Here is a 25,689-nt window from a genome sequence, read left to right as displayed (position 1 = left end):
CCCATAAAATAAATGAGCGAAAAAACGCTATATAAACTTATGTTGCCACAGCGTTTCAAATATTATACATCAGTCTAACATTGGGTTTCGTGGGGATTAACATGAATAAGCCGATTTTGCTGATATTAATGTGATCTGCAGCGTACAATGATTCAATGTTATTGTCATTCAAACAGTCACATTGCTGCAATTGGGTGAAATCACTTATGTTGGTCCAATTGTGTGTAAGATATGGATGTTTGTATACGCCCATATATTTGTCATAGAATGAATGAGTGAAAAAATTATAAAACAATATATTGCCACGGCGTTTCAACTGCTACATGTTGGTCTGACATTGAGTTTCGTGGAAATTAACATTGATATGCCGATTTAGCTGGTATTTATTTAACCTTCAGCGTGTACTGATTCGCATGACTATTGGCCCATATTATTGTCAATCAAAAATTCTGATAATTTTGATTGGATGAGATCACGTATATTCCGATTGTGTTTAAAATATAGATACTATGTATTGCTATATTTGGCATATGGTAAAGGCTCACTGAGTTCAAATAAATTCTTGTCAAAGGAAATAAATATTAGTTCCTATTTCTGATAGTATTTCTATTAATATTTTGCTTGCTACTGATGAAATTATTAACATATATGGTTTGCAGCAGTTAATCAGTTCTTCTGATGCATATTTTTATTAACCATATGATTAATTAATTTGACTGATTTTGGACTATATTGTCTATATCATAGAAAATGGAAACTATATTACCTTTGGCATTTGTTGTATCGATCTAAAGTTGTCATCTAAACAGATATAGTGATGGAGCCATATTTTGTATAATATGTATCTATTTGAAATGCATAATATGTATCAATTTGAGATATACTTATAGTATATTATTAGATTTTTATCACCAAGTTTTCTTGTGTATACAATTTATTTCCTTTATCACTAATTGGGAAATGCATAATTTGGGAAATGCATAATTTGTAATTCATGACAAATTATGTGGAACTCTCTTCACCAATAGTTTGTAACCATATAATTGGGAGAAGTCAAAGGCTGACATTCTACTATCTGTCAAGTACTACCTGTAATTCTTGCTCTTCATTATTCAGTTTATTAAAATAAAATAAAAGTAATTTATATGTTAATCCAATCATACTCCTATAACTGCTACTTCAAAAACTTCTTATTAATTAATAGATGATCCTATTTACATGTATACATAATATAATATTAGAATTGGGATCAGTAAATAAATAATGACATCACTGATTAATAAATGGTAGTAGAAACTAAATACATCTTTTTCATATATTATGTTTCCTAAGAAAAATCATATAAACCATCTATTATATGAAAAATGATATAAACCATCTATCATATGCACGGCTTTATTTCTGATATCGATTAAGAATACATATTACGCAAAATATAGTTGTATCTATTTTAAATGTAATTTTTATATTAATATTCTAAATGGCATTGGTATATATATTTTTGAGATATTTATGTCAAATTGATAACTATTATGCATTTCAAATAGATACATATTATACAAAATATGGCTCCAGCACTATATCTGTTTAGATGACAACTTTAGATCGATACAACAAATACCAAAGGTAATATAGTTTCCATTTTATATGATATAGATAATATAGTCCAAAACCAGTAAAATCAATGAATCATATGGTTAATAAATATATGCATCAGAAGAACTGATTAACTGCTGCAAACCATATATGTTATGAATTTCATCAGAAGCAAGCAAAATATTAATAGAAATACTATCAGAAATAGGAACTAATATTTATTTCCTTTGACAAGAATTTATTTGAACTCAGTGAGCCTTTACCATATGCCAAATATAGCAATACATAGTATCTATATTTTAAACACAATCGGAATATATGTGATCTCTTCCAATCAAAATTATCGGAATTTTTGATTGACAATAATATGGACCAATAGTCATGCGAATCAGTACACGCCGAAGGTTAAATAAATACCAGCTAAATCGGCATATCAATGTTAATTTCCACGAAACTCAATGTCAGACCAACATGTAGCAGTTGAAACGCTGTGGCAGTATATTGTTTTATAATGTTTTTCACTCATTCATTCTATGACAAATATATGTGCGTATACAAACATCCATATATTACACAATTGGACCAACATAAGTGATTTCACCCAATTGCAGCAATGCAACTGTTTGAATGACAATAACATGGGCCAATAGTTACACAAATCATTGTACGCTGCAGATCACATTAATATCAGCAAAATTGGCTTAATCATGTTAATCCCCACGAAACCCAATGTTAGACTGATATATAATATTTGAAACGCCATAGCAACATACGTTTATATAGCGTTTTTTTGCTCATTTATTTTATGGGAAACCTATGGGCGTAAACAAACATTATATCAACCAATTCCTGTCTTTGACATTTGATTGACAGGTATAATAGCCAATCCTTTAACTTCATTATGACAGGTTGTCGAATCAGCCAATCCCAATAAAGCTTAGGGTATATAAATTCCACGAGAAGATAGTGAGATTGCCCTTTGATACAGCCACAACGGCGAAACGCGTCAGTGGCGTCCCTTCTCCCTTATATTTTTTTAATAGCAATGCTTGATTTGACATAACTTTACTCATGGTATTAACAGGTAACGGTAATAATAGGTAACAGATATTTTGTTGAAAAATCCCTTATTGGGTGCAAAAATCCAGCATTTTTATTTTCAGACCACTATCCTTACGGTATTTAAAAGGTATAGGTCTCTGGTATCACTAGATAGTTATGCCTGATTTGGCATAACTTAACTATTGATTCTAGTAGGCAATGGTAATAATAGGTAACAGGCACTTTGTTGAAAATCCTTTATTGGGTACAATTACCAAGTACCTTTATTTGTAAGCTCACTATCCTTACGGTATCCAACAGGTATAGGTCTCTGGTACAACAAGATAGACAATTTAACTATCGGTATTAATAGGTAACGATAATAATAGGTAACAGGCATTTTGTTGAAAATCCTTTATTGGGTACAATTACCAAGTACTTTTATTTTCAAGCTCACTGTCCTTACGATATTCAACAGGTATAGGTCTCTGATACAACCAGATAGATATGCCTGATTTGATACAATTTAACTATCAGTATTAATAGGTAATGGTTAATAGGTAACAGGCATTTTGTTGAAAGTCCTTTATTGGGCACGATTACCAAGTACCTTTATTTTCAAGCTTACTTTCCTCACGGTATTTAATAGGTATAGGTCTCCGGTATAGCCAGATAGATATGCCTGATTTGACATAATTTAACTATTGATTTGTTATAATTTAACTCTCGGTATCAATAGGTAACAGTAACAATAGGTAACGGGCACTTTGCTGGGAATCCTTTATTGGGTGCAATAACCAAGCACCTTTTATCCAAGTTTACTATCCTTGCGGTATTTAACAGGTATAGGTCTCTGGTATCACCAGATAGTTCAATATTGGCACTACCCAAGAATCAATAGGTAATTGGTATTAGCGGGCAATTATCGCTCCTCAGAAGGTTTTCTATCAAGAGAATACCACAAGGTGCTTTCAACTGGAGGCCATATATATATATAGTTCTCATAACGATATTTACAGATATAGATTTCTGATATCATTAGACCACAATCTGAGGAATTATATAGTGGCAATTAATAGGTATATCAACTCTGGTATTTCCAGAAGAGCCAAACAGCAATATTTACACCTATTGGGACACATTCTTGTTTGTTTTTCAACACAACCAATAAATTATTATCACACCCATATCTAATGACCATATCTTGAATCACAGAGAAGAAATCCTAGATACCCAAAATCTTAAGGGGATACTGGATTAGTTGATTTCTTGTTCTGTTGATTTACATTATCCGAATCAGGCATTCGCAAATTTTAACAATTCATATTTGTCTTTGTTCTCCCGTTTTTAAGCTCATATATTAAAAGTTAAGTTTTAATTTTCATTAAAACCTTTGGTCCACATTATCTAGCACAATTGAACGTTACAAGTGCTATATTTGTACACTTTTTTTTCAGTTTCTCACTGATTAGTCTTGAATTTATTGTTCAGTACAAGCACCATCCCCTCTTTTGATTTATTTTTATTACATTATAAAACAACTATATGGGAATGTTCATTATATCCAAGTAGTGCCATTGGTTTCTCTTCTATTCCAGATATGATCCTCATATCATAATTAATGAACAAAACATTGGTAACTATTTCAATGTTGAATTGGTTTTGAAAATTCCAATCCGCATAAATATTTCACTTGTTTGAGAATAAACCAATATGAAATTAATATATGATGGTAATAAAAAATATATCAATAATTAGTGATCATAGTGATCATAGGAATTATCAAAAACAATTCATCATCGAAATAGTTACCAATGTTTTGAACATTAATTATGATATGAGGATCATATCTAACAACATTTTCACTCAGTAAATAACATATGTAATACACTCCCACCAACCAACATCATTGATTCTCTTTGGAGACTTTAATATTAACCCCTTCCTTTTCGGGTTGAGGATGTGATCGTTTTTGAAGGTTTAATGAACTTGGAGATATTACTGTAAATTTGGCTTTTTATTTTTTATTATTTTTTATAATTTTTTTAATTTGTTACACCTCTTAATACACAGATATTTTATCAGAAATATACACTGACTTCAATGCGAGACTCTGTGATTCTACATGTGTTAGAATCTTTAGCCTGATGTATATACACGTAATAAGTAACACCTGCTACAACATCCGCTTGTTGAATTTTTGTTTTTAGGTTTGAGTTTACATGTTTGATTTCTATTGGTCTTTGTATAAGTGACAACTTCCGTTTTTACAGATTACAAGTGTATATAATGTTACCATTTGTAATGTTTTGTATTCGCTTTTTATTGCTTGAAGAAACGACCAGTGATTGGTTGAGAAACGCGTTGCTTTGTAACAATAAAGCGTTTTTATCTTTTATAATATTGGAAGTTGTCCTCCATCTTTTATCTTTTTCTATCCTACGGGTTGATACAGCAATTGTTTGTATCACTACTGGAAGCTGTGCAGTGCTGGATTACAGCGGAGAACCTACCAGGGAGACCCCGTTCAGTGTACTAGCCATTGTTGAGTGCTAGTCTGCCCTACTGCACCAGTCACAGCACGTGCCTATACATGTGGTATGCACATTCACCACCATTATATACCATATTATATGAGACGGATTACACTATGAGGCGGCCTCTTTCTGCTCTCACATTTATTTAGATTGCCCTGCACACCGGGTCCAAGAGGAGCTGCCTTGTCACACATCGGAGATACTGTCCATCACCAAGGATCCTGTATATGGGACTTTTAGAAACATTTGTTACAAACAACTATCTGGTAACATTTGGATATTATATTATAACTTATTTTAGGTTCTTTTGGTTCCCTTCTGGGTTCTTTTTCTATTTAAAGTAGCATATATGCATACCTAGGTTTAGCTTTCCACAAAGAATACCAAGAGAGCAAAGCAAATTTGATTATAGAAGCCAATTGAAAAGTAGTTTAAAATTGTACGCCCTATCTGAATCATGAACATTTAATTTTGACTAGACTGTCCCTTTAAACACAGCATTACAGTTTTTGATATGTTTGTTATGATTTGACCTGTAATTTTAGATGTTTTTTTGTTTTGATCCTCCAGCACTGATAGATCCCTCACAAGTTAGTCTAAAAAGGATGATTGGTTGGAAGACTGACCAGCTGTACTGATGGCTGTTATAGTCTTGTGATAACTTTATCTGTCAGTAAGGTGGGATTCTGAGAGGGAAACTAATGTGTGTATTAAGCATAATTTAGCATTTAGTGGGGAGCTTAGATTCAGAGGTCATTTGTAGAGTGAAATAAAAACAAATGTGAAAAATGGAAATTAAGCAGATTCAGAAAAAGAGGTGTGCTGTGAAGTTAAATATTGACTAGGTCCTTCCAATCAGTAGGGAAAAAACAGGAGCTATATATGGACTCTGGCACATTTGATATTTATCAGGTGTCATAGACACTTTTTTATCTGATGATTATCATTACTTATTTGTTTTAATTTCTCACGTTATAAAATTAATATAAACAATTATTGGGCTTTGACTGTAAAGTAAATGAGATACAACTTTCCCTGGTTAGTATTGGACATGTCTGTATTTGAAATGGAAATATACACTCAGGCTCTGCAAGAAACCCTCTGATTCTTAAGCGTGAGACAAGATATACGGCGAATATGCACATTAACTCATTTCTGCCAATATAAAACAAGTGAGAGGTTTCAGTTGACAAGTCTTGAATTTCTAACTTATGATTTCATGTCGCAGATATTGCCTGTGCAGTTGGATTTAATTACTGGCTCAGTCATGTGTTATAATTCTAGACCCTGGCATAGCTATATAGCTGATTATTAAAGGGACTTAAACAGCATTTATTTAGTTTATTTTAACAAATCAAAAATAGTTTTTTAATTATTTCTTTTTTGTTCATGTGCTAAATAAAACTTTTTTTTGTTTTTACACTAAAGGGACAGTCTACACTAAAATTGTTATTGTTTAAAAAGATAGACAATGACTTTAATGCACATTCCCCAGCTTTGCACAACCAACATTGTTATATTAATATACTTTATAACATTTAAACCTCTAAATTTCTGCCTGTTTCTAAGCCACTACAGACAGCCTCTTATCACATGGTTTTGTATTAGGTTTTCACAACAGGAGACTAGTTCATGTGGGCGATATAGATAACATTTTGTTCACATCTGAGGAGTTATTTAAGAGTTAGCACAACACAGTACTAAATGTGCATCCTATGAGATACATACACATACATGTATATATATATACAGTATATATACTGTGTATATATATATATATATATATATACAGTATATATATGTACAGTATATATATTTATTTGTCTATATATGTGTACATATGTATTAATACAGCGGTTGCCAACCAGTGGTTCGTGGACCACTGGTGGTCCACGAGAAGATGTTGGTGGTCCTTGACACTATCAAGCAGGAATTAATCTCCTGTGATTGTGTCACCCCGTCGCACCGCAACTCCATGGACATCAGTGAAAACCGACGAAGGAGTTAAATTACAATCTCCCTATGCACGTTGCGTAGTACTGCGCAACTTGCGTAGCTAGATTGTATTTTTACCTGCTCCCGCCCGGCGCACTGCTCAGAGGAAGATGCTTCCATTCTAAAGTCAGCAGAGGTTGATACAGTCTTGGCTTGAAATAGTGGAATTAAAATATATAAAAAAAGATGATCTTAAAAAAAAAAATTCTCTCTTATATTTGATTTATTTTCTTCCCTCTACCTGTCTCTTTGTAGTAGTTTTCCTAATTCCTTCAGGTGGACTTACATCACTATTTGTCTTCCTCCCCTCAATCTTCTTTTTTTTTTAAATTAAATCTTAAATTATTTTTCATTCTAATAATTTTCCCGCACACAAAGCCATTCCACCTGAATTCCAGTAATTGCCATCCAGCAGATCAGCCATATCCCACCAGTATTATAGTAATTGCCAGTAACATCAGTTGTGGTTAGCTCACATCCATATTGAGAGCTTCTGATATAAACTTCATTTATGATTCCAATGTCTGTCCATGATCATAAGTAGTTTTGAATAATTCCTAACTTGGGAGGTAACTTGAAAGTCTTGTGGTCATTGTAAACATAATTCTTTTTTTTCCACTTTCTGCCTCTCTGTTTCCAGCTCAAATGTTGGCACTCACCCTTCATCTGTCATATGGAAGTATTCTCTTAGTTCTTTCATTCAGTTGGTTAATTCCAAAAAAAATTCTTAAAAATGTGTAAATATATACATAATGTAAACTTAGCTATGGTTATACTAGTTATGTACAGTATATGTGTGGCCTCTATTTATCAAGCTGTCAACCGCAAATACGCTGGAATTCCGCAGCGTATTTGTGGCAAGCCTGATTTGCTGTAGTTATCAAACCCTACAGACCGGCAAAAGTAGAATATAGTGACGTAACATATGATCCGCCAGACTCAGTCCGACACAGATCGATGCTTACGTCACTACAGATGTTCCGAACGCAAGTTCGGCACTATCTGACAACTTTTGCTATTTATCAAAAAATTAGCAGGTACACCCCTAATCTGCCCCCCCACACCGCCGCCACCTACATTATACTTATTAACCCCTAAACCGCCGCTCCCGGACCCCGCGGCACCTAAATAAAGTTATTAACCCCTAAACCGCCGTTCCCAGAGCCCACCGCAACTCTAATAAAGTGTTTAACCCCTAAACCGCCGCTCACGGACCCCGCCGCCACCTACATTATATTTATTAAACCCTAATCTGCCCCCCCTACACCGCCGCCACCTACATTAAATTTATTAACCCCTAATCTGCCCCCCCTACATCGCCACCACCTACATTAAATTTATTAACCCCTAATCTGACCCCCCTACACCGCCGCCACCTACATTAAATTTATTAACCCCTAATCTGACCCCCCTACACCGCCGCCACCTACATTAAATTTATTAACCCCTAAACCTAAGTCTAACCCTAACACCCCCTAACTTAAATATAATTTAAATTAATCTAAATAAATATTCCTATCATTAAATAAATTATTCCTATTTAAAAATAAATACTTACCTATAAAATAAACTCTAAGATAGCTACAATATAACTAATAGTTACATTGTAGCTATTTTTGGATTTATTTTTTATTTTACAGGCAACTTTGTATTTATTTTAACTAGGTAGAATAGTTATTAAATAGTTATTAACTATTTAATAACTTCCTAGCTAAAATAAATACAAATATACCTGTAAAATAAAACCTAACCTAAGTTACAATTACACCTAACACTACACTATTATTAAATTAATTACCTAAACTAAATACAATTAACTACAATTAAATAAAATTATCTAAAGTACAAAAAAAACAAAACTCAATTACAGAAAATAATAATAAAATAATTACAAGAATTTTAAACTAATTACACCTAATCTAATCCCCCTAATAAAATAAAAAAGCCTCCCAAAATAATAAAAATCCCTACCCTATACTAAATTACAAATAGCCCTTAAAAGGGCTTTTTGCGGGGCATTGCCCCAAAGTAATCAGCTCTTTTACCTGTGAAAAAAAATACAATACCCCCCCAACATTAAAACCCACCACCCACACACCCAACCCTACTCTAAAACCCACCCAATCCCCCCTTAATAAAACCTAACACTACCCCCTTGAAGATCACCCTACCTTGAGACATCTTCACCCAACCGGGCAGAAGTGGTCCTCCAGACGGCCAGAAGTCTTCATCCTATCAGGGCAGAAGAGGACCTCCAGATGGGCAGAAGTCTTCATCCAGGTGGCATCTTCTATCTTCATCCATCCGGAGCGTAGTGGGTCCATCTTCAATTCATCCGACGCGGAGCATCCTTCCAGGCTGACGACTACCTGACGAATGAATATTCCTTTAAATGACGTCATCCAAGATGGCATCCCTTGAATTCCGATTGGCTGATAGAATTCTATCAGCCAATCGGAATTAAGGTAGGAAAAATCCTTTTGGCTGATGCAAATAAAAAACCTACCCTTACTCAAAATAAAAATAACTAACAGTACACAAAATAAAATAAAATTACAAAATATAAGAAAGCTAACATTACAAAAAATAAACTAAATTATCCAAACTAAAAAAAGTTATTCCTAATCTAAAACCCCCTTTAAAAAAACAACAACCTGTAAACAGTTCTCATCCATGTGGCTGATTTAAATTTGGCTGATTTAAAATTTTCAGCCAATAGGAATGCAAGGGTACCCCAATATAAAAGGGGTACCTTGCATTCAATCTTCAGTGTGGGGTGGACGATCGCATGAGGAGGACCTCCACGTCGCTAATGACTGCCGCCCGACTGTTCTGCACCTTTGGCAAGAAGATAGAAGATGGGCCCGCAATGGATGAAAATGGAGCTGACAGGCTGAAGACCTTTTGCTGCCGGGAAGAAGATGGATCGCCGGACTTCATCAATGGTGAGTACCGATTTTGGGGTTAGTGTTAGTTTATTTTTTATTTTTTGGGGTGTTTTTTTTAAAAAAAAAAAATAGGACTTTTTTATTTTTATGGGCTGTAAAAGAGCTGAATGCCCTTTTAAGGGCAATGCCCATACAAATGCCCTTTTAGGGGCAATGGTTAGATTAGGGGTTTTTTTAGTTATTTTTTTTTTGTATTTTTGGGGGTTGTAATGTTAGGGGGTACTTTGTATTTTTTTTCAGGGAAAAAGAGCTGTTAAATTTAGGGCAATGCTCTACAAAAGGCCCTTCTAAAGGGACACTGAATCCAATTTTTTTATTCCGTGATTCAGATAGAGCATGCAATTTTAAGCAACTTTCTAATGTACTCTTATTATGATATTTTCTTAATTCTCTTGGTATCTTTATTTAAAAAGCAAGAATGTAAGTTTAGATGCCGGCACATTTTTGTGAACAACCTGGGTTGTTCTTGCTGATTATTGGATAAATTCACCCACCAATAAACAAGTGCTGTTCAGGGTCTGAACCAAAAACTGTCTGGCTCCTTAGCTTAGATGCCTTCTTTTTCAAATAAAGATAGCAAGAGAACGAAGAAAAATTGATAATAGGAGTAAATTAGAAAGTTGCTTAAAATTGCTAAATCACAAAAGAAAAAAATTGGGTTCAGTGTCCCTTTAAGGGCTATTGGTATTATATTTATAGATTAGTTTTTTGTTTTTTTTTAGGGTGTTTTTTTTATTTTTTTTGTTATGTATGTCAAAGATTATTTTTCTTATATATTAAAGTAAATATTGAATTTGTGTATGTTTTGAATATTCATCATTTGTAGTATTTTCTGACGCATTTTAATCTTGCATACAATATATTATTTCCAATAATCAACTAAATTTCAAAAAAGGTGTTGTTCAAAAATGAAAGGATCTAATGTACCGTATTTTATAATTATTCCTTAATCTTCTGGGGTAAGTGATAAAACGTTGGTAGTATGGGGCCAAACTTCCCAATAAAACAGAGAGAAATAAGTGCTCCATGTAGTAGCATCTGTATTTTACGTATGCCTCTGTGATAACCAATGATGTATAACTAAGTACAGAGAACAACAGACAATAGATGTGAAGAAGCAATGGAGAGTGCTCAGGAAATAGTGAGAGGTGAATAAAGTCAGAGTACAGCAAGGTGGTCAAACCAAGAAGGCAGTGCATATGTCTGACATGTTCTATAGGCAAAATACATGCAGTAGCCTGTACACAGTGTGCAGGTAAAGACCAACAGGATCTAATATCCAACCCTCCAACTGTCCAGGATCTTGCTGGATTGTCATAGGTTGGGAAGTCTGCCCACAGCTCCTCTGTCCAGGTCAAATGTTGCAGATTCTGGACACTGCCCTGGTTCTACCCATGACAGAACCCAACTATGTCTGATCCCACCCACATCATGTCCCAGTCCTGTCCTCATTCCACCTAGCTCCAACCATGACACATCAGCATTCCCAGCCCCACATGTACTTCCCTGTTCCTGGAAGCCCCTGGGAAATGCTAGGAGTTATGGAGTTTACATGTTCTGTGCAGCATGATACAGTATATTGGTAAAGGCCAACATGATGCAGTAAGCAGGACCCAGCATACAAGTAAGAACCTGATTGTGCCCTACATGACACAGTATTTAGGTAAAGACTAACATGACCCAAAGTATAAATGTATTGCGCAATATGACACAGCATGCAGGTAAAGGCCAACAGTGTGCATGGGATGCCCAGCATGATACAGTATGTTGGTAAAGGTTAACAGGACACAGTATGCATGTACTGCACGGCATGACAGAATTCTTGTACTGTGCAGCATGACATAGTATGTATGTACTGCATGGCATGACACAGAATACATGTACTGCATGGCATGACAGAATGCATGTACTGTGCGGCATGACATAGTATGTATGTACTGCGCGGCATGACACAGTATGTATGTACTGCATGGCATGACACAGTATGTATGTACTGTGCGGCATGACACAGTATGTATGTACTGCCCAGCATGACACAGTATGCATGTACTGCATGGCATGACACAAAATGCATGTACTGCGTGGTATGACAGAATGCATGTACTGAGCGGCATGACATAGAATGCATGTACTGCATGTCATGACCCAGAATGCATATACTGCGCGGCATGACATAGTATGTATGTACTGCACGGCATGACACAGAATGTATGTACTGCACGGCATGACACAGTATGTATGTACTGTGCGGCATGACACAGTATGTATGTACTGCCCGGCATGAGACAGAATGTATGTACTGCGCGTCATGACACAGTATGTATGTACTGTGCAGCATGACACAGTATGTATGTACTGCCCGGCATGACACAGTTTGTATGTACTGCCCGGCATGACACAGTATGTATGTACTGCCCGGCATGACACAGAATGCATGTACTGCGCGGCATGACACAGTATGTATGTACTGCCCGGCATGACACAGTATGTATGTACTGCCTGGCATGACACAGTATGTATGTACTGCACGGCATGACACAGTATGTATGTACTGCACGGCATGACACAGTATGTATGTACTGCGCGGCATGACACAGTATGTATGTACTGCCCGGCATGACACAGAATGTATGTACTGCGCGTCATGACACAGTATGTATGTACTGTGCAGCATGACACAGTATTATGTACTGCCCGGCATGACACAGTTTGTATGTACTGCCCGGCATGACACAGTATGTATGTACTGCCCGGCATGACACAGAATGCATGTACTGCGCGGCATGACACAGTATGTATGTACTGCCCGGCATGACACAGTATGTATGTACTGCCTGGCATGACACAGTATGTATGTACTGCCCGGCATGACACAGAATGCATGTACTGCCCGGCATGACACAGTATGTATGTACTGCCCGGCATGACAAAGTATGTATGTACTGCCCAGCATGACACAGTATGTATGTACTGTCCGGCATGACACAGTATGTATGTACTGCTCGGCATGACACAGTATATATGTACTGCCCGGCATGACACAGTATGTATGTACTGCCCGGCATGACACAGTATGCTGGTAAAGACCTACTGGACAAGCAATATCCATGTAATGCACAACATGACACAATATGCATGTAGTGCCCAGCATATAAGCCAACAAGACCCAATCGCCTAGATTACGAGTCTTGCGTTAGCCTTAAAAAGCAGCGTTGAGGGGTCCTATGCTTTTTAACGCCCGCTGGTATTACGAGTCTGGCAGGTACAGGTGTACCGTTCACTTTTTTTCCACGACTTGAGCATACCGCAAATCCCCTTACGTTAATTGCGTATCCTATCTTTTCTATGGGATTTTCCTAACGCCGGTATTATGAGTCTTGGAGAAAGTGATCGGTACACCCTCTCCTGTCAAGACTCCTACCGCATTTAAAACTCAGTAGTTAAGAGTTTTATGGGCTAACGTCGTAACATAAAACTCTAAACTAAATTGCTAAAAAGTACACGAACACCCATAAACTACCTATTAACCCCTAAACCGAGCCCCCCCCCCACATCGCAAACACTATAATAAAATTATTTAACCCCTAATCTGCCGACCGGACATCGCCGCCACTTTAATAAATGTATTAACCCCTAAACCGCCGCACTCCCGCCTTGCAAACACTAGTTAAATTTTATTAATCCCTAATCTGCCATCCCTAATATCGTCGACACCTACCTACATTTATTAACCCCTAATTATTCCTATTTAAAACTAAATACTTACCTATAAAATAAACCCTAATATAGCTACAATATTAACTAATAATTACATTGTAGCTACCTTAGGGTTTATTTTTATTTTACAGGCACGTTTGTATTTATTTTAACTAGGTTGAATAGTTATTAAATAGTTATTAACTATTTAATAACTACCTAGTTAAAATAAATACAAATTTACCTGTAAAATAAACCCTAACCTAAGTTACAATTACACCTAACACTACACTATAATTAAATTAATTACCTAAACTAACTACAATTAATTACAATTAAATAAACTAAATTACAGAAAATAAAAAAATTACAAATTTTAAAACTAATTACACCTAATCTAATCCCCCTAATAAAATAAAAAAGCCCCCCAAAATAAAAAAAATTCCCTACCCTATACTAAATTACAAATAGCCCTTAAAAGGGCCTTTTGCAGGGCATTGCCCCAAGTAATCAGCTCTTTTACCGGTAAAAAAAAATACAATACCCCCCCAACATTAAAACCCACCACCCACACACCCAACCCTACTCTAAAACCCACCCAATCCCCCCTTAAAAAAACCTAACACTTACCCCTTGAAGATCACCCTACCTTGAGACGTCTTCACCCAGCCGGGCCGAAGTCCTCCAAGAAGCCAGGCAGAAGTGGTCCTCCAGACGGCAGAAGTCTTCATCCAATCGGGGCAGAAGAGGTCCTCCAGACGGCAGAAGTCTTCATCCAGGTGGCATCTTCTATCTTCATCCTTCCGGCGCGAAGCGGGTCCATCTTCAATCCAGCCGACGCGGAGCATCCTCTTCCATCGACATCCTAACGAAGAATGAAGGTTCCTTTAAATGACATCATCCAAGATGGCGTCCCTTCAATTCCGATTGGCTGATAGAATTCTATCAGCCAATTGAAATTAAGGTAGAAAAGATGCAATCAGCCAATAGAATTGAGCTTGCATTCTATTGGCTGATTGGAACAGCCACTAGAATGCGAGCTCAATCCTATTAGCTGATTGGATCAGCCAATAGGATTGAACTTCAATTCTATTGGCTGATTGCATCAGCCAATAGGATTTTTCCTACCTTAATTCTGATTGGCTGATAGAATTCTATCAGCCAGTCGGAATTGAAGGGACGCCATCTTGGATGACGTCATTTAAAGGAACCTTCATTCTTCGTTAGGGCGTCGATGGAAGAGGATGCTCCGCATCGGCTGGATTGAAGATGGACCCGGTCCGTGCCGGAAGGATGAATATAGAAGATGCCGCCTGGATGAAGACTTCTGCCGTCTGGAGGACCTCTTCTGCCCCGATCGGATGAAGACTTCTGCTGTCTGGAGGACCACTTCTGCCCTGCTTCTTGGAGGACTTCGGCCCGGCTGGGTGAAGACGTCTCAAGGTAGGGTGATCTTCAAGGGGTTAGTGTTAGGTTTTTTTAAGGGGGGATTGGGTGGGTTTTAGAGTAGGGTTGGGTGTGTGGGTGGTGGGTTTTAATGTTGGGGGGGTATTGTATTTTTTTTTACAGGTAAAAGAGCTGATTACTTTGTGGCAATGCCCCGCAAATTGCCCTTTTAAGGGCTATTTGTAATTTAGTATAGGGTAGGGATTTTTTTGGGGGGGATTTTTTATTTTATTAGGGGGATTAGATTAGGTGTAATTAGTTTAAAAATTTGTAATTTCTTTTTTATTTTCTGTAATTTAGTGTTTTTTTTCCGTAATTTAGTTTATTTAATTTAATTGTAATTAATTGTAGTTAGTTTAGGTAATTAATTTAATTGTAGTGTTAGGTGTAATTGTAATTTAGGTTAGGGATTATTTTACAGGTATATTTGTCTTTATTTTAACTAGGAATTTATTAAATAGTTAATAACTATTTAATAATTATTGTAGCTAGTTAAAATAAATACAAAGTTGCCTGTAAAATAAAAATAAAACCTAAGATAGCTACAATGTAACTATTAGTTATATTGTAGCTATTTTAGGGTTTATTTTATAGGTAAGTATTTAGTTTTAAATAGTTTAGTTAATACTAGTAAATTTATTTAGATGTATTTAAATTATATTTAAGTTAGGGGGGTGTTAGGGTTAGACTTATGTTTAATAACTTTATTATAGTAGCGGCGGCAGATTAGGGGTTAATAAATTTAATATAGTTGCAGCGACGTTGGGGAAGGCAGATTAGGGGTTATTAACTATAATGTAGGTGTCGGCGATGTTGGGGGCAACAGATTAGGGTTTCATAGGTATAATGTAGGTGGCGGTGGTGTCCGGAGCGGCAGATTAGGGGTTAATAAGGTTATGCAGGTGGCAGCGATGTCAGGGTCGACAGATTAGGGGTTAATAAGTGTAAGATTAGGGGTGTTTAGACTCGGGGGTTCATGTTAGGGTGTTAGGTGCAGACATAAAAAGTATTTTCCCATAGGAAACAATGGGGCTGCGTTAAGAGCTGAACGCTGCTTTTTTGCAGGTGTTAGGTTTTTTTTCAGCCGAATCTGCCCCATTGTTTCCTATGGGGAATTTGTGCACGAGCACGTTCAGCCAGCTTACCGCTACCGTAAGCAGCGCTGGTATTGAGGTGAGATGTGGAGCTAAATTGTGCTCAATGCTCACTTTTTAGAGGCTAATGCCGGGTTGCATAAAACCTGTAATACCAGCGCTGTCTTAAGTGAGCAGTGAGAAAAAAAGGAGCGTTAGCACCGCAAGCCTTACCGACAAAAACTCGTAATCTAGCCGAATATTAGCAAAAAAACAAAACACAAGGGGGCACCCACTATATATCATCAACTGAGAGTTAATTTTAAAGAATGGTCAATAATGTATAATCAATAATTATACAAGCATTAAAAATAATGTCCCACACATGCATTCTAATAGAAAATTATATATATATTCCAAAAAATCATAGTATAGATAATGGAGCTGCTGGAGAATAAATTCACTCCACCCAGGGCTGCTCTCCTAGGCAATAGGTGACTGCAGACATCTAAAAGACAAGAAAAAGCGGAGGCACCTCATGGTGCAGTAACTTCTGGGAAGTCAGAAGATCATACTTACTTGTGAGAAGGAGCTTAGAACAGTGCTAACAACACAGATCAGGACCTCAGAGCTGCCCAGCAAGCTCACCACCAGCCCTGGGAACACCGCCGCAAGATGACTTAGATTAACAGTACACCATCATCAGATACTAATGTCCAAACTGCCCCCACAACTCAGGAGTGGGAAAATGTTAAAGTGGTAAAAGCACTGTAGGTGGTAACAACAAAACCACATGAGTGTATAGTAAAAAGTTTAACACTCTTTAAGAATAAATTAAAAGCAACATGTTTCTACTACTTTTAAGATTTTATTAAGGAACTTTTAACTTTTTATTATAGAAACCTGTGGTAGCTATGAGATCATCTAATAGACACATAGGCTGTTGATAAGTAGCCTAAAATCCCAGAGGAATGTACCAACCAGCTCTCTGTCAAACTATAAATTGGAGAGTGACATGTGCCCACATGGCAGCAGGGAATCTGCAGATACCAGTGACTATGGTCCCCAGGGTCCAGCAATCACACATTTGTCTAACTTCTGCATATGTAATAGATCAGCATTAGGAGTTGAGGTTTACCTGGTATATTATGAGAGGCCATTTGATTTTTATGTTACAATGTCACTAATTAATTATTTATTTATTAATTATTTTCCAGAAAGTTAAGACTTTGCTCTTATATTTTTTTTCTTTATTCCTAGAAGAAACGTCTGTCTTCTGATCCATGTCCGCGAATCTGAGGTACAATTTAATAGAAGATGGGTAATTAAGAAATAAATAACTACCATTATATATTTTAATGTAGTTATTCAAATAGATTTTAGACGTTTAGGGAGGAAAAATAGACCTTAATGTAGTTTTGGAGAAGAGATTTAGGGATACACTGGTATGTTGTATTTTAAAGTCTACTTATTGGGCCCCATTTATCAAGGCGTCAACCTGTTCTCTTTTCTATTAGCGAATCTGTCTGCTTTGATTCGCTAGAGCGGAAGTTGCATCGGCAACCATATTTATTTAAAAAACAGCCGAATCATATTGCTCCATATTCTGCGTGAAAATCAGTGAACGAATGATAACTTTGGCTTACAAATATTTGCATTTAAGAATCGAGAACACGTCTCTGTCTCTCTCTCTGTAAAATTAACCATCTCTTTCTATTTATATATGTAGTGTTGTACCCATGCTTTATTGTTTTTGAAAAACTCCTGTCTAAATTGAATATGCATATCCAAAAAAAAAAGTTTTTTTGATTTAGTAAAGAAACACAAGCAGAGTTTATACAAATAGCTTTTGGAATATAGAATTATTAAGTACTGTGTATTTTTTAATTTAAAATGCCACTTTACAGTTTAAATTTATATTTCAAAACATGTATGTATTGATATGTGTAGGTCAGAGGAGGACTGTCACCTCAGGCCTAGGGGCAAATGCAACACATACTGATGATTGTTCTGAACGTATGTTCAGAGCCTTTTATGCTGTTCGTTATTTGTCTGCAACACCTATTAATTCTCATTGTATATGCTAATTAAAAGCTGGCAAATAGTAATTGCTGAAAATGATGCTAATATAGTTCAAAAGGAATTGATTAATTAATAACTTGTTCGCTGGTGTAAACAATCCATTACATTTTAAAGGGATACTGAACCCAATTTGTTTTCTTTCATGATTCAGATAGAGCAGGCAATTTTAAGCAACTTTCTAATAAACTTCTATTATCAATTTTTCTTCGTTCTCTTGCTATCTTTATTTGAAAAAGAAGGCATCTAAGCTAAGGAGCCAGCATCTAAATTTAAAATTCTTGCTTTTCAAATAAACAAAGAGAATGAAGAAATTTTAATAATAGGAGTAAATTAGAAAGTTGCTTAAAATTGCATGCTCTATCTGAATTGCGAAAGAAAAAATTTAGGTTCAGTGTCCCTTTAAGTTGGCACGTTGATAAATTCTATAAGCAGACTTTGATGCGAAAATACCTGTGGATCACAAGTTGACACCTTGATAAATGGGACCCATTGTGTTAAAATGAATGAGTAATGGGTTAAGTTAGCCTATATAACTTAAATGAATAATGAAATTAATCGTTTCTATTTCAAAACACAAATTAAACGCTAGCTATATAACAACCATTTCAGTAGCGTTTTTGTTAAATTATTCATATTGTCACTACTTGTTTTTCTAAAAAGTCCCTTTCATAGTGATATAAATGTACCTAAACCAACTTGTTAAACACTCAATTTCAATGTGCTAAATGAACCAAGACTTATGCATTATTCACTCTGTGCAGAAACATTAGAAACACGATGACTTCCCTTTCGGAACTGAAAGAAATCTTCCGCACGGCAGATGCTGTTTGCTTTGATGTGGACAGCACCGTTATCAAAGAGGAGGGCATTGATGAGTTGGCAAAGTTTTGCGGGGTAGGAGATGCCGTTGCAGAGATGTAAGTACAATATTATGGAATTGTTTGAAATATTACAATTGAACATTATTTTGTGCCACCATAGGGCTAGTTTACAAGTACCGCGCAATATTGAAATATTGTGCCTGCGCTAACTTGTGCTTGTATTACAAGTTGAAAGTAAATGCGATCCTACAAATGCAAACTGAATTTGCACTCGTCGGGTTAGTGCAACTGAAGTCCTCGTGTAAAGGGGTAGGGCGTAATAAAAAGTTGCACCAAACACAAAATAAATACATTCAAATAAAGTGTTACACTAATCTATACACTATCTGATAAACATTATTCATAGAAATATTAAAAAATATATATAAGGGTTAAAAGGTGTATGGTATATGACACGTTATTTGAATGGAAAAGGCTATAATGTATATATACATACATATACATGTCTAAATATGTGTATATGTATATATACAGTATATATATATATATATATATATATATATATATACACAATCATATGTCTATATGTGTATACATGTATATTTCTTCTGTTAAGTGTGATCAGTCCACGGGTCATCATTACTTCTGGGATATTACTCCTCCCCAACAGGAAGTGCAAGAGGATTCACCCAGCAGAGCTGCATATAGCTCCTCCCCTCTACGTCACTCCCAGTCATTCTCTTGCACCCAACGACTAGATAGGATGTGTGAGAGGACTATGGTGATTTTATTTAGTTTTATTTCTTCAATCAAAAGTTTGTTATTTTTTAATAGCACCGGAGTGTGTTATTCTTTCTCTGGTGGAGTTTGAAGAAGAATCTACCAGAGTTTTTACTATGATTTTAGCCGGAGTTGTTAAGATCATATTGCTGTTTCTCGGCCATCTGAGGAGAGGTAAACTTCAGATCAGGGGACAGCGGGCAGTTTAATCTGCAAAGAGGTATGTAGCAGTTTTATTTTCTGACAATGGAATTGATGAGAAAATCCTGCCATACCGACATAATATCATGTATGTATATTTAACATTTGAGTATTCAGGGGAATGGTACTTCACTGGAATTACACTGTGTATATAAGACTTTAGCCTAATTGCAAAGCAACAGGTTTTTTAATAACTCTTAATTTATGTTTAACGTTTTTGCTGGAATGTAAAATCGTTTCCATTTTCTGAGGTACTGGGTGAATAAAATGTTTGGGCACTTTTTTTCCACTTGGCAGTTGCTTGATCTAATTATGACAGTTTACTGATCTCTCTCACTGTTGTGTGTGAGGGGGAGGGACCTTTTTTTGGCGCTTTTGCTACGCATCAAAAATTTCAGTCAGAAGCTCATTGTTTTTTTCCTGCATGTTCCGGTTTATCTCTACAGAACTCAGGGGTCTTCAAAGCTTGTTTGAGGGAAGTAATCTAACAGAAGCTGTGAGATTATAGTTGACTGTGATAAAAAACGTTTATTCTTTAACTTTTTTATGCCATCAGGGTTAGTTTTTCTTTGCTAATGGGAACAAACCTTTGCTAAATTGTGTTTTGTTTTTCAAAGTTTATTGATTTCAACTGTTATATATCTTTCAGTGCTTCTTAAAGCACAGTACGTTTTTTCATTGTGTTTTACTTGAATAATATTTCCAAGTTGCAAGTTTATTTGCTAGTGTGTTAAACATGTCTGATTCAGAGGATGAGACCTGTACTATTTGTGCCAACGCCAAAGTGGAGCCCAATAGAAATTTATGTACTAACTGTATTGATGCTACTTTAAATAAAAGTCAATCTGTACAAATTGAACAAATTTCACCAAACAACGAGGGGAGAGTTATGCCGACTAACTCGCCTCACGTGACAGTACCTGCATCTCCCGCTCGGGAGGTGCGCGATATGGTGGCGCCCAGTACATCTGGGCGGCCATTACAAATAACATTACAAGATATGGCTATTGTTATGACTGAGGTTTTGGCTAAATTACCAGAACTAAGAGGCAAGCGTGATCACTCTGGGGTGAGAACAGAGTGCGCTGATAATGCTAGGGCCATGTCAGATACTGCGTCACAACTTGCAGAACATGAGGACGGAGAGCTTCATTCTGCGGCTGACGGTTCTGATCCAAACAGATTGGATTCAGATATTTCAAATTTTAAATTTAAGCTGGAAAACCTCCGTGTATTACTAGGGGAGGTGTTAGCGGCCCTGAATGATTGTAACACAGTTGCAATACCAGAGAAAATGTGTAGGTTGGATAAATATTTTGCTGTACCAACAAGTACTGACGTTTTTCCTATACCTAAGAGACTAACTGAAATTATTACTAAGGAGTGGGATAGACCCGGTGTGCCGTTCTCACCCCCTCCGATATTTAGAAAGATGTTTCCAATAGACACCGCCACACGGGACTTATGGCAAACGGTCCCTAAGGTGGAGGGAGCAGTTTCTACTTTAGCTAAGCGTACCACTATCCCGGTAGAGGATAGCTGTGCCTTTTCAGATTCAATGGATAAAAAGTTAGAGGGTTACCTTAAGAAAATGTTTGTTCAACAAGGTTTTATATTGCAACCCCTTGCATGCATTGCGCCGGTCACGGCTGCAGCGGCATTCTGGATTGAGTCTCTAGAAGAGAACCTTAGTTCAGCTACGCTGGACGACATTTCGGACAGGCTTAGAATACTTAAGCTAGCTAATTCATTCATTTCGGAAGCCGTAGTACATTTAACTAAACTTACGGCTAAGAATTCCGGATTCGCCATTCAGGCGCGTAGAGCACTGTGGCTAAAATCCTGGTCAGCTGATGTAACTTCTAAGTCCAAATTACTTAATATACCTTTCAAGGGACAGACCTTATTTGGGCCCGGTTTGAAAGAAATTATCGCTGACATTACAGGAGGTAAGGGCCACGCCCTGCCTCAAGACAAAGCCAAATCTAAGGCTAGACAGTCTAATTTTCGTTCCTTTCGGAATTTCAAAGCAGGAGCAGCATCAACTTCCACTGCTCCAAAACAAGAAGGATCTGGTACTCGCTACAGACAAGGCTGGAGACCTAACCAGTCCTGGAACAAGGGCAAGCAGGCCAGGAAACCTGCTGCTGCCCCTAAAACAGCATGAATTGAGGGCCCCCGATCCGGGATCGGATCTAGTGGGGGGCAGACTTTCTCTCTTCGCCCAGGCTTGGGCAAGAGATGTCCAGGATCCCTGGGCGCTAGAGATAATATCTCAGGGATACCTTCTGGACTTCAAATACTCTCCTCCAAGAGAGAGATTTCATCTGTCAAGGTTGTCAACAAACCAAACAAAGAAAGAAGCGTTTCTACGCTGCATACAAGAACTACTGTTAATGGGAGTAATCCATCCAGTTCCACGGTCGGAACAGGGACAGGGGTTTTACTCAAATCTGTTTGTGGTTCCCAAAAAAGAGGGAACTTTCAGACCAATCCTGGATTTAAAGATCCTAAACAAATTCCTAAGAGTTCCATCATTCAAAATGGAGACTATTCGGACAATTTTACCCATGATCCAAGAAGGTCAGTACATGACCACAGTGGATTTAAAGGATGCTTACCTTCACATACCGATTCACAAAGATCATTACCGGTATCTAAGGTTTGCCTTTCTAGACAGGCATTACCAGTTTGTAGCTCTTCCATTCGGATTGGCTACAGCTCCAAGAATCTTCACAAAGGTTCTAGGTGCTCTTCTGGCGGTTCTAAGACCGCGGGGAATTTCGGTAGCTCCGTACCTAGACGACATTCTGATTCAAGCTTCAAGCTTTCAAACTGCCAAGTCTCATACAGAGTTAGTACTGGCTTTTCTAAGGTCACATGGATGGAAGGTGAACGAAAAGAAAAGTTCACTCGTTCCACTCACAAGAGTTCCCTTCCTGGGGACTCTTATAGATTCTGTAGAAATGAAGATTTACCTGACAGAGGACAGGTTAACAAGACTTCAAAGTGCTTGCCGCACCCTTCATTCCATTCAACACCCGTCAGTGGCTCAATGCATGGAGGTAATCGGCTTAATGGTAGCGGCAATGGACATAGTGCCATTTGCTCGCTTACACCTCAGACCACTGCAACTATGCATGCTAAGTCAGTGGAATGGGGATTACTCAGACTTGTCCCCTTCTCTGAATCTGGATCAAGAGACCAGAAATTCTCTTCTATGGTGGCTTTCTCGGCCACATCTGTCCAGGGGGATGCCATTCAGCAGACCAGACTGGACAATTGTAACAACAGACACCAGCCTTCTAGGTTGGGGTGCCGTCTGGAATTCTCTGAAGGCTCAGGGACAATGGAGTCAGGAGGAGAGTCTCCTGCCAATAAACATTCTGGAATTGAGAGCAGTTCTCAATGCCCTCCTGGCTTGGCCCCAGTTGACAACTCGGGGGTTCATCAGGTTTCAGTCGGACAACATCACGACTGTAGCTTACATCAACCATCAGGGAGGGACAAGGAGCTCCCTAGCAATGATGGAAGTATCAAAGATAATTCGCTGGGCAGAGTCTCACTCTTGCCACCTGTCAGCAATCCACATCCCGGGAGTGGAGAACTGGGAGGCGGATTTCTTAAGTCGTCAGACTTTTCATCCGGGGGAGTGGGAACTTCATCCGGAGGTCTTTGCCCAAATACTTCGACGTTGGGGCAAACCAGAGATAGATCTCATGGCGTCTCGACAGAGCGCCAAGCTTCCTCGTTACGGGTCCAGATCCAGGGATCCAGGAGCAGTCCTAATAGATGCCCTGACAGCACCTTGGGACTTCACGATGGCTTATGTGTTTCCACCCTTTCCGATGCTTCCTCGATTGATTACCATAAGATATGGCGTAAATACCTATATTGGTGTGAATCCAAAGGTTACTCTTGGAGTAAGGTTAGGATTCCTAGGATATTGTCTTTTCTACAAGAAGGTTTAGAAAAGGGTTTATCTGCTAGTTCATTAAAGGGACAGATCTCAGCTCTGTCCATTCTGTTACACAAACGTCTGTCAGAAGTGCCAGATGTTCAGGCTTTTTGTCAGGCTTTGGCCAGGATTAAGCCTGTGTTTAAAACTGTTGCTCCGCCATGGAGTTTAAACCTTGTTCTTAACGTTTTACAGGGTGTTCCGTTTGAACCCCTCCATTCCATTGATATAAAGTTGTTATCTTGGAAAGTTCTATTTTTAATGGCTATTTCCTCGGCTCGAAGAGTCTCTGAATTATCAGCCTTACATTGTGATTCTCCTTATTTGATTTTTCATTCGGATAAGGTAGTTCTGCGCACTAAACCTGGGTTCTTACCTAAGGTAGTCACTAACAGGAATATCAATCAAGAGATTGTTGTTCCTTCTTTGTGTCCAAATCCTTCTTCGAAGAAGGAACGTCTTCTGCACAATCTGGATGTAGTTCGTGCCCTAAAGTTTTACTTACAGGCAACTAAGGAATTTCGACAAACGTCTTCCCTGTTTGTCGTTTACTCTGGTCAGAGGAGAGGTCAAAAGGCTTCTGCTACCTCTCTTTCTTTTTGGCTTCGTAGCATAATTCGTTTAGCCTATGAGACTGCTGGACAGCAGCCTCCTGAAAGAATTACAGCTCATTCTACTAGAGCTGTGGCTTCCACTTGGGCCTTTAAGAATGAGGCCTCTGTTGAACAGATTTGCAAGGCTGCAACTTGGTCTTCGCTTCATACTTTTTCCAAATTTTACAAATTTGACACTTTTGCTTCCTCGGAGGCTATTTTTTGGAGAAAGGTTCTTCAGGCAGTGGTTCCTGCTGTATAAAGAGCCTGCCTATCCCTCCCGTCATCCGTGTACTTTTGCTTTGGTATTGGTATCCCAGAAGTAATGATGACCCGTGGACTGATCACACTTAACAGAAGAAAACATAATTTATGCTTACCTGATAAATTCCTTTCTTCTGTAGTGTGATCAGTCCACGGCCCGCCCTGTTTTTTTAAGGCAGGTAAATATTTTTTAAATTATACTCCAGTCACCACTACACCCTTGGTTTCTCCTTTCTCGTTGGTCCTTGGTCGAATGACTGGGAGTGACGTAGAGGGGAGGAGCTATATGCAGCTCTGCTGGGTGAGTCCTCTTGCACTTCCTGTTGGGGAGGAGTAATATCCCAGAAGTAATGATGACCCGTGGACTGATCACACTACAGAAGAAAGGAATTTATCAGGTAAGCATAAATTATGTTTTTTGTGTTTATTTGTGTATATATGTATATACGTACATACATATAAACACATGTATACACATACAGAAATATGTGTATATACTTTGGAGCCTTTCCACTCAGATACCTGAAAATAAAAAGTAAAAAAATGATTCATATTTTATATTTAATAATGTGTTTTACTTTGAATGTACAAAATAATAATTATATATAGATATATATATATATATATATATATATATATATATATATATATATATAAA

General features: G+C 37.4%; 1 protein-coding gene across 2 annotated transcripts in view; it reads left to right on the top strand.

The window, feature by feature from the left end:
- The window catches only part of PSPH (phosphoserine phosphatase), a 150,596-nt gene that overhangs the window by 12,402 nt on the left and 112,505 nt on the right, over window positions 1–25,689 (top strand). For both annotated transcript variants that reach the window (XM_053707456.1, XM_053707457.1), the window contains exons 2-3: window positions 17,593–17,632; window positions 19,176–19,331. In XM_053707456.1, coding sequence (XP_053563431.1) covers window positions 17,616–17,632; window positions 19,176–19,331 — 173 coding nt within the window. In that variant the 5' untranslated portion in view covers window positions 17,593–17,615. The remainder of the gene's footprint in view (window positions 1–17,592; window positions 17,633–19,175; window positions 19,332–25,689) is intronic.

Source organism: Bombina bombina, chromosome 3 (assembly GCF_027579735.1).
Source record: "Bombina bombina isolate aBomBom1 chromosome 3, aBomBom1.pri, whole genome shotgun sequence".
NCBI classification, from domain to species: domain Eukaryota; kingdom Metazoa; phylum Chordata; class Amphibia; order Anura; family Bombinatoridae; genus Bombina; species Bombina bombina.
Note: the sequence above shows the minus strand (reverse complement) of the source record. Positions and strands in the feature narration are given on the sequence as shown.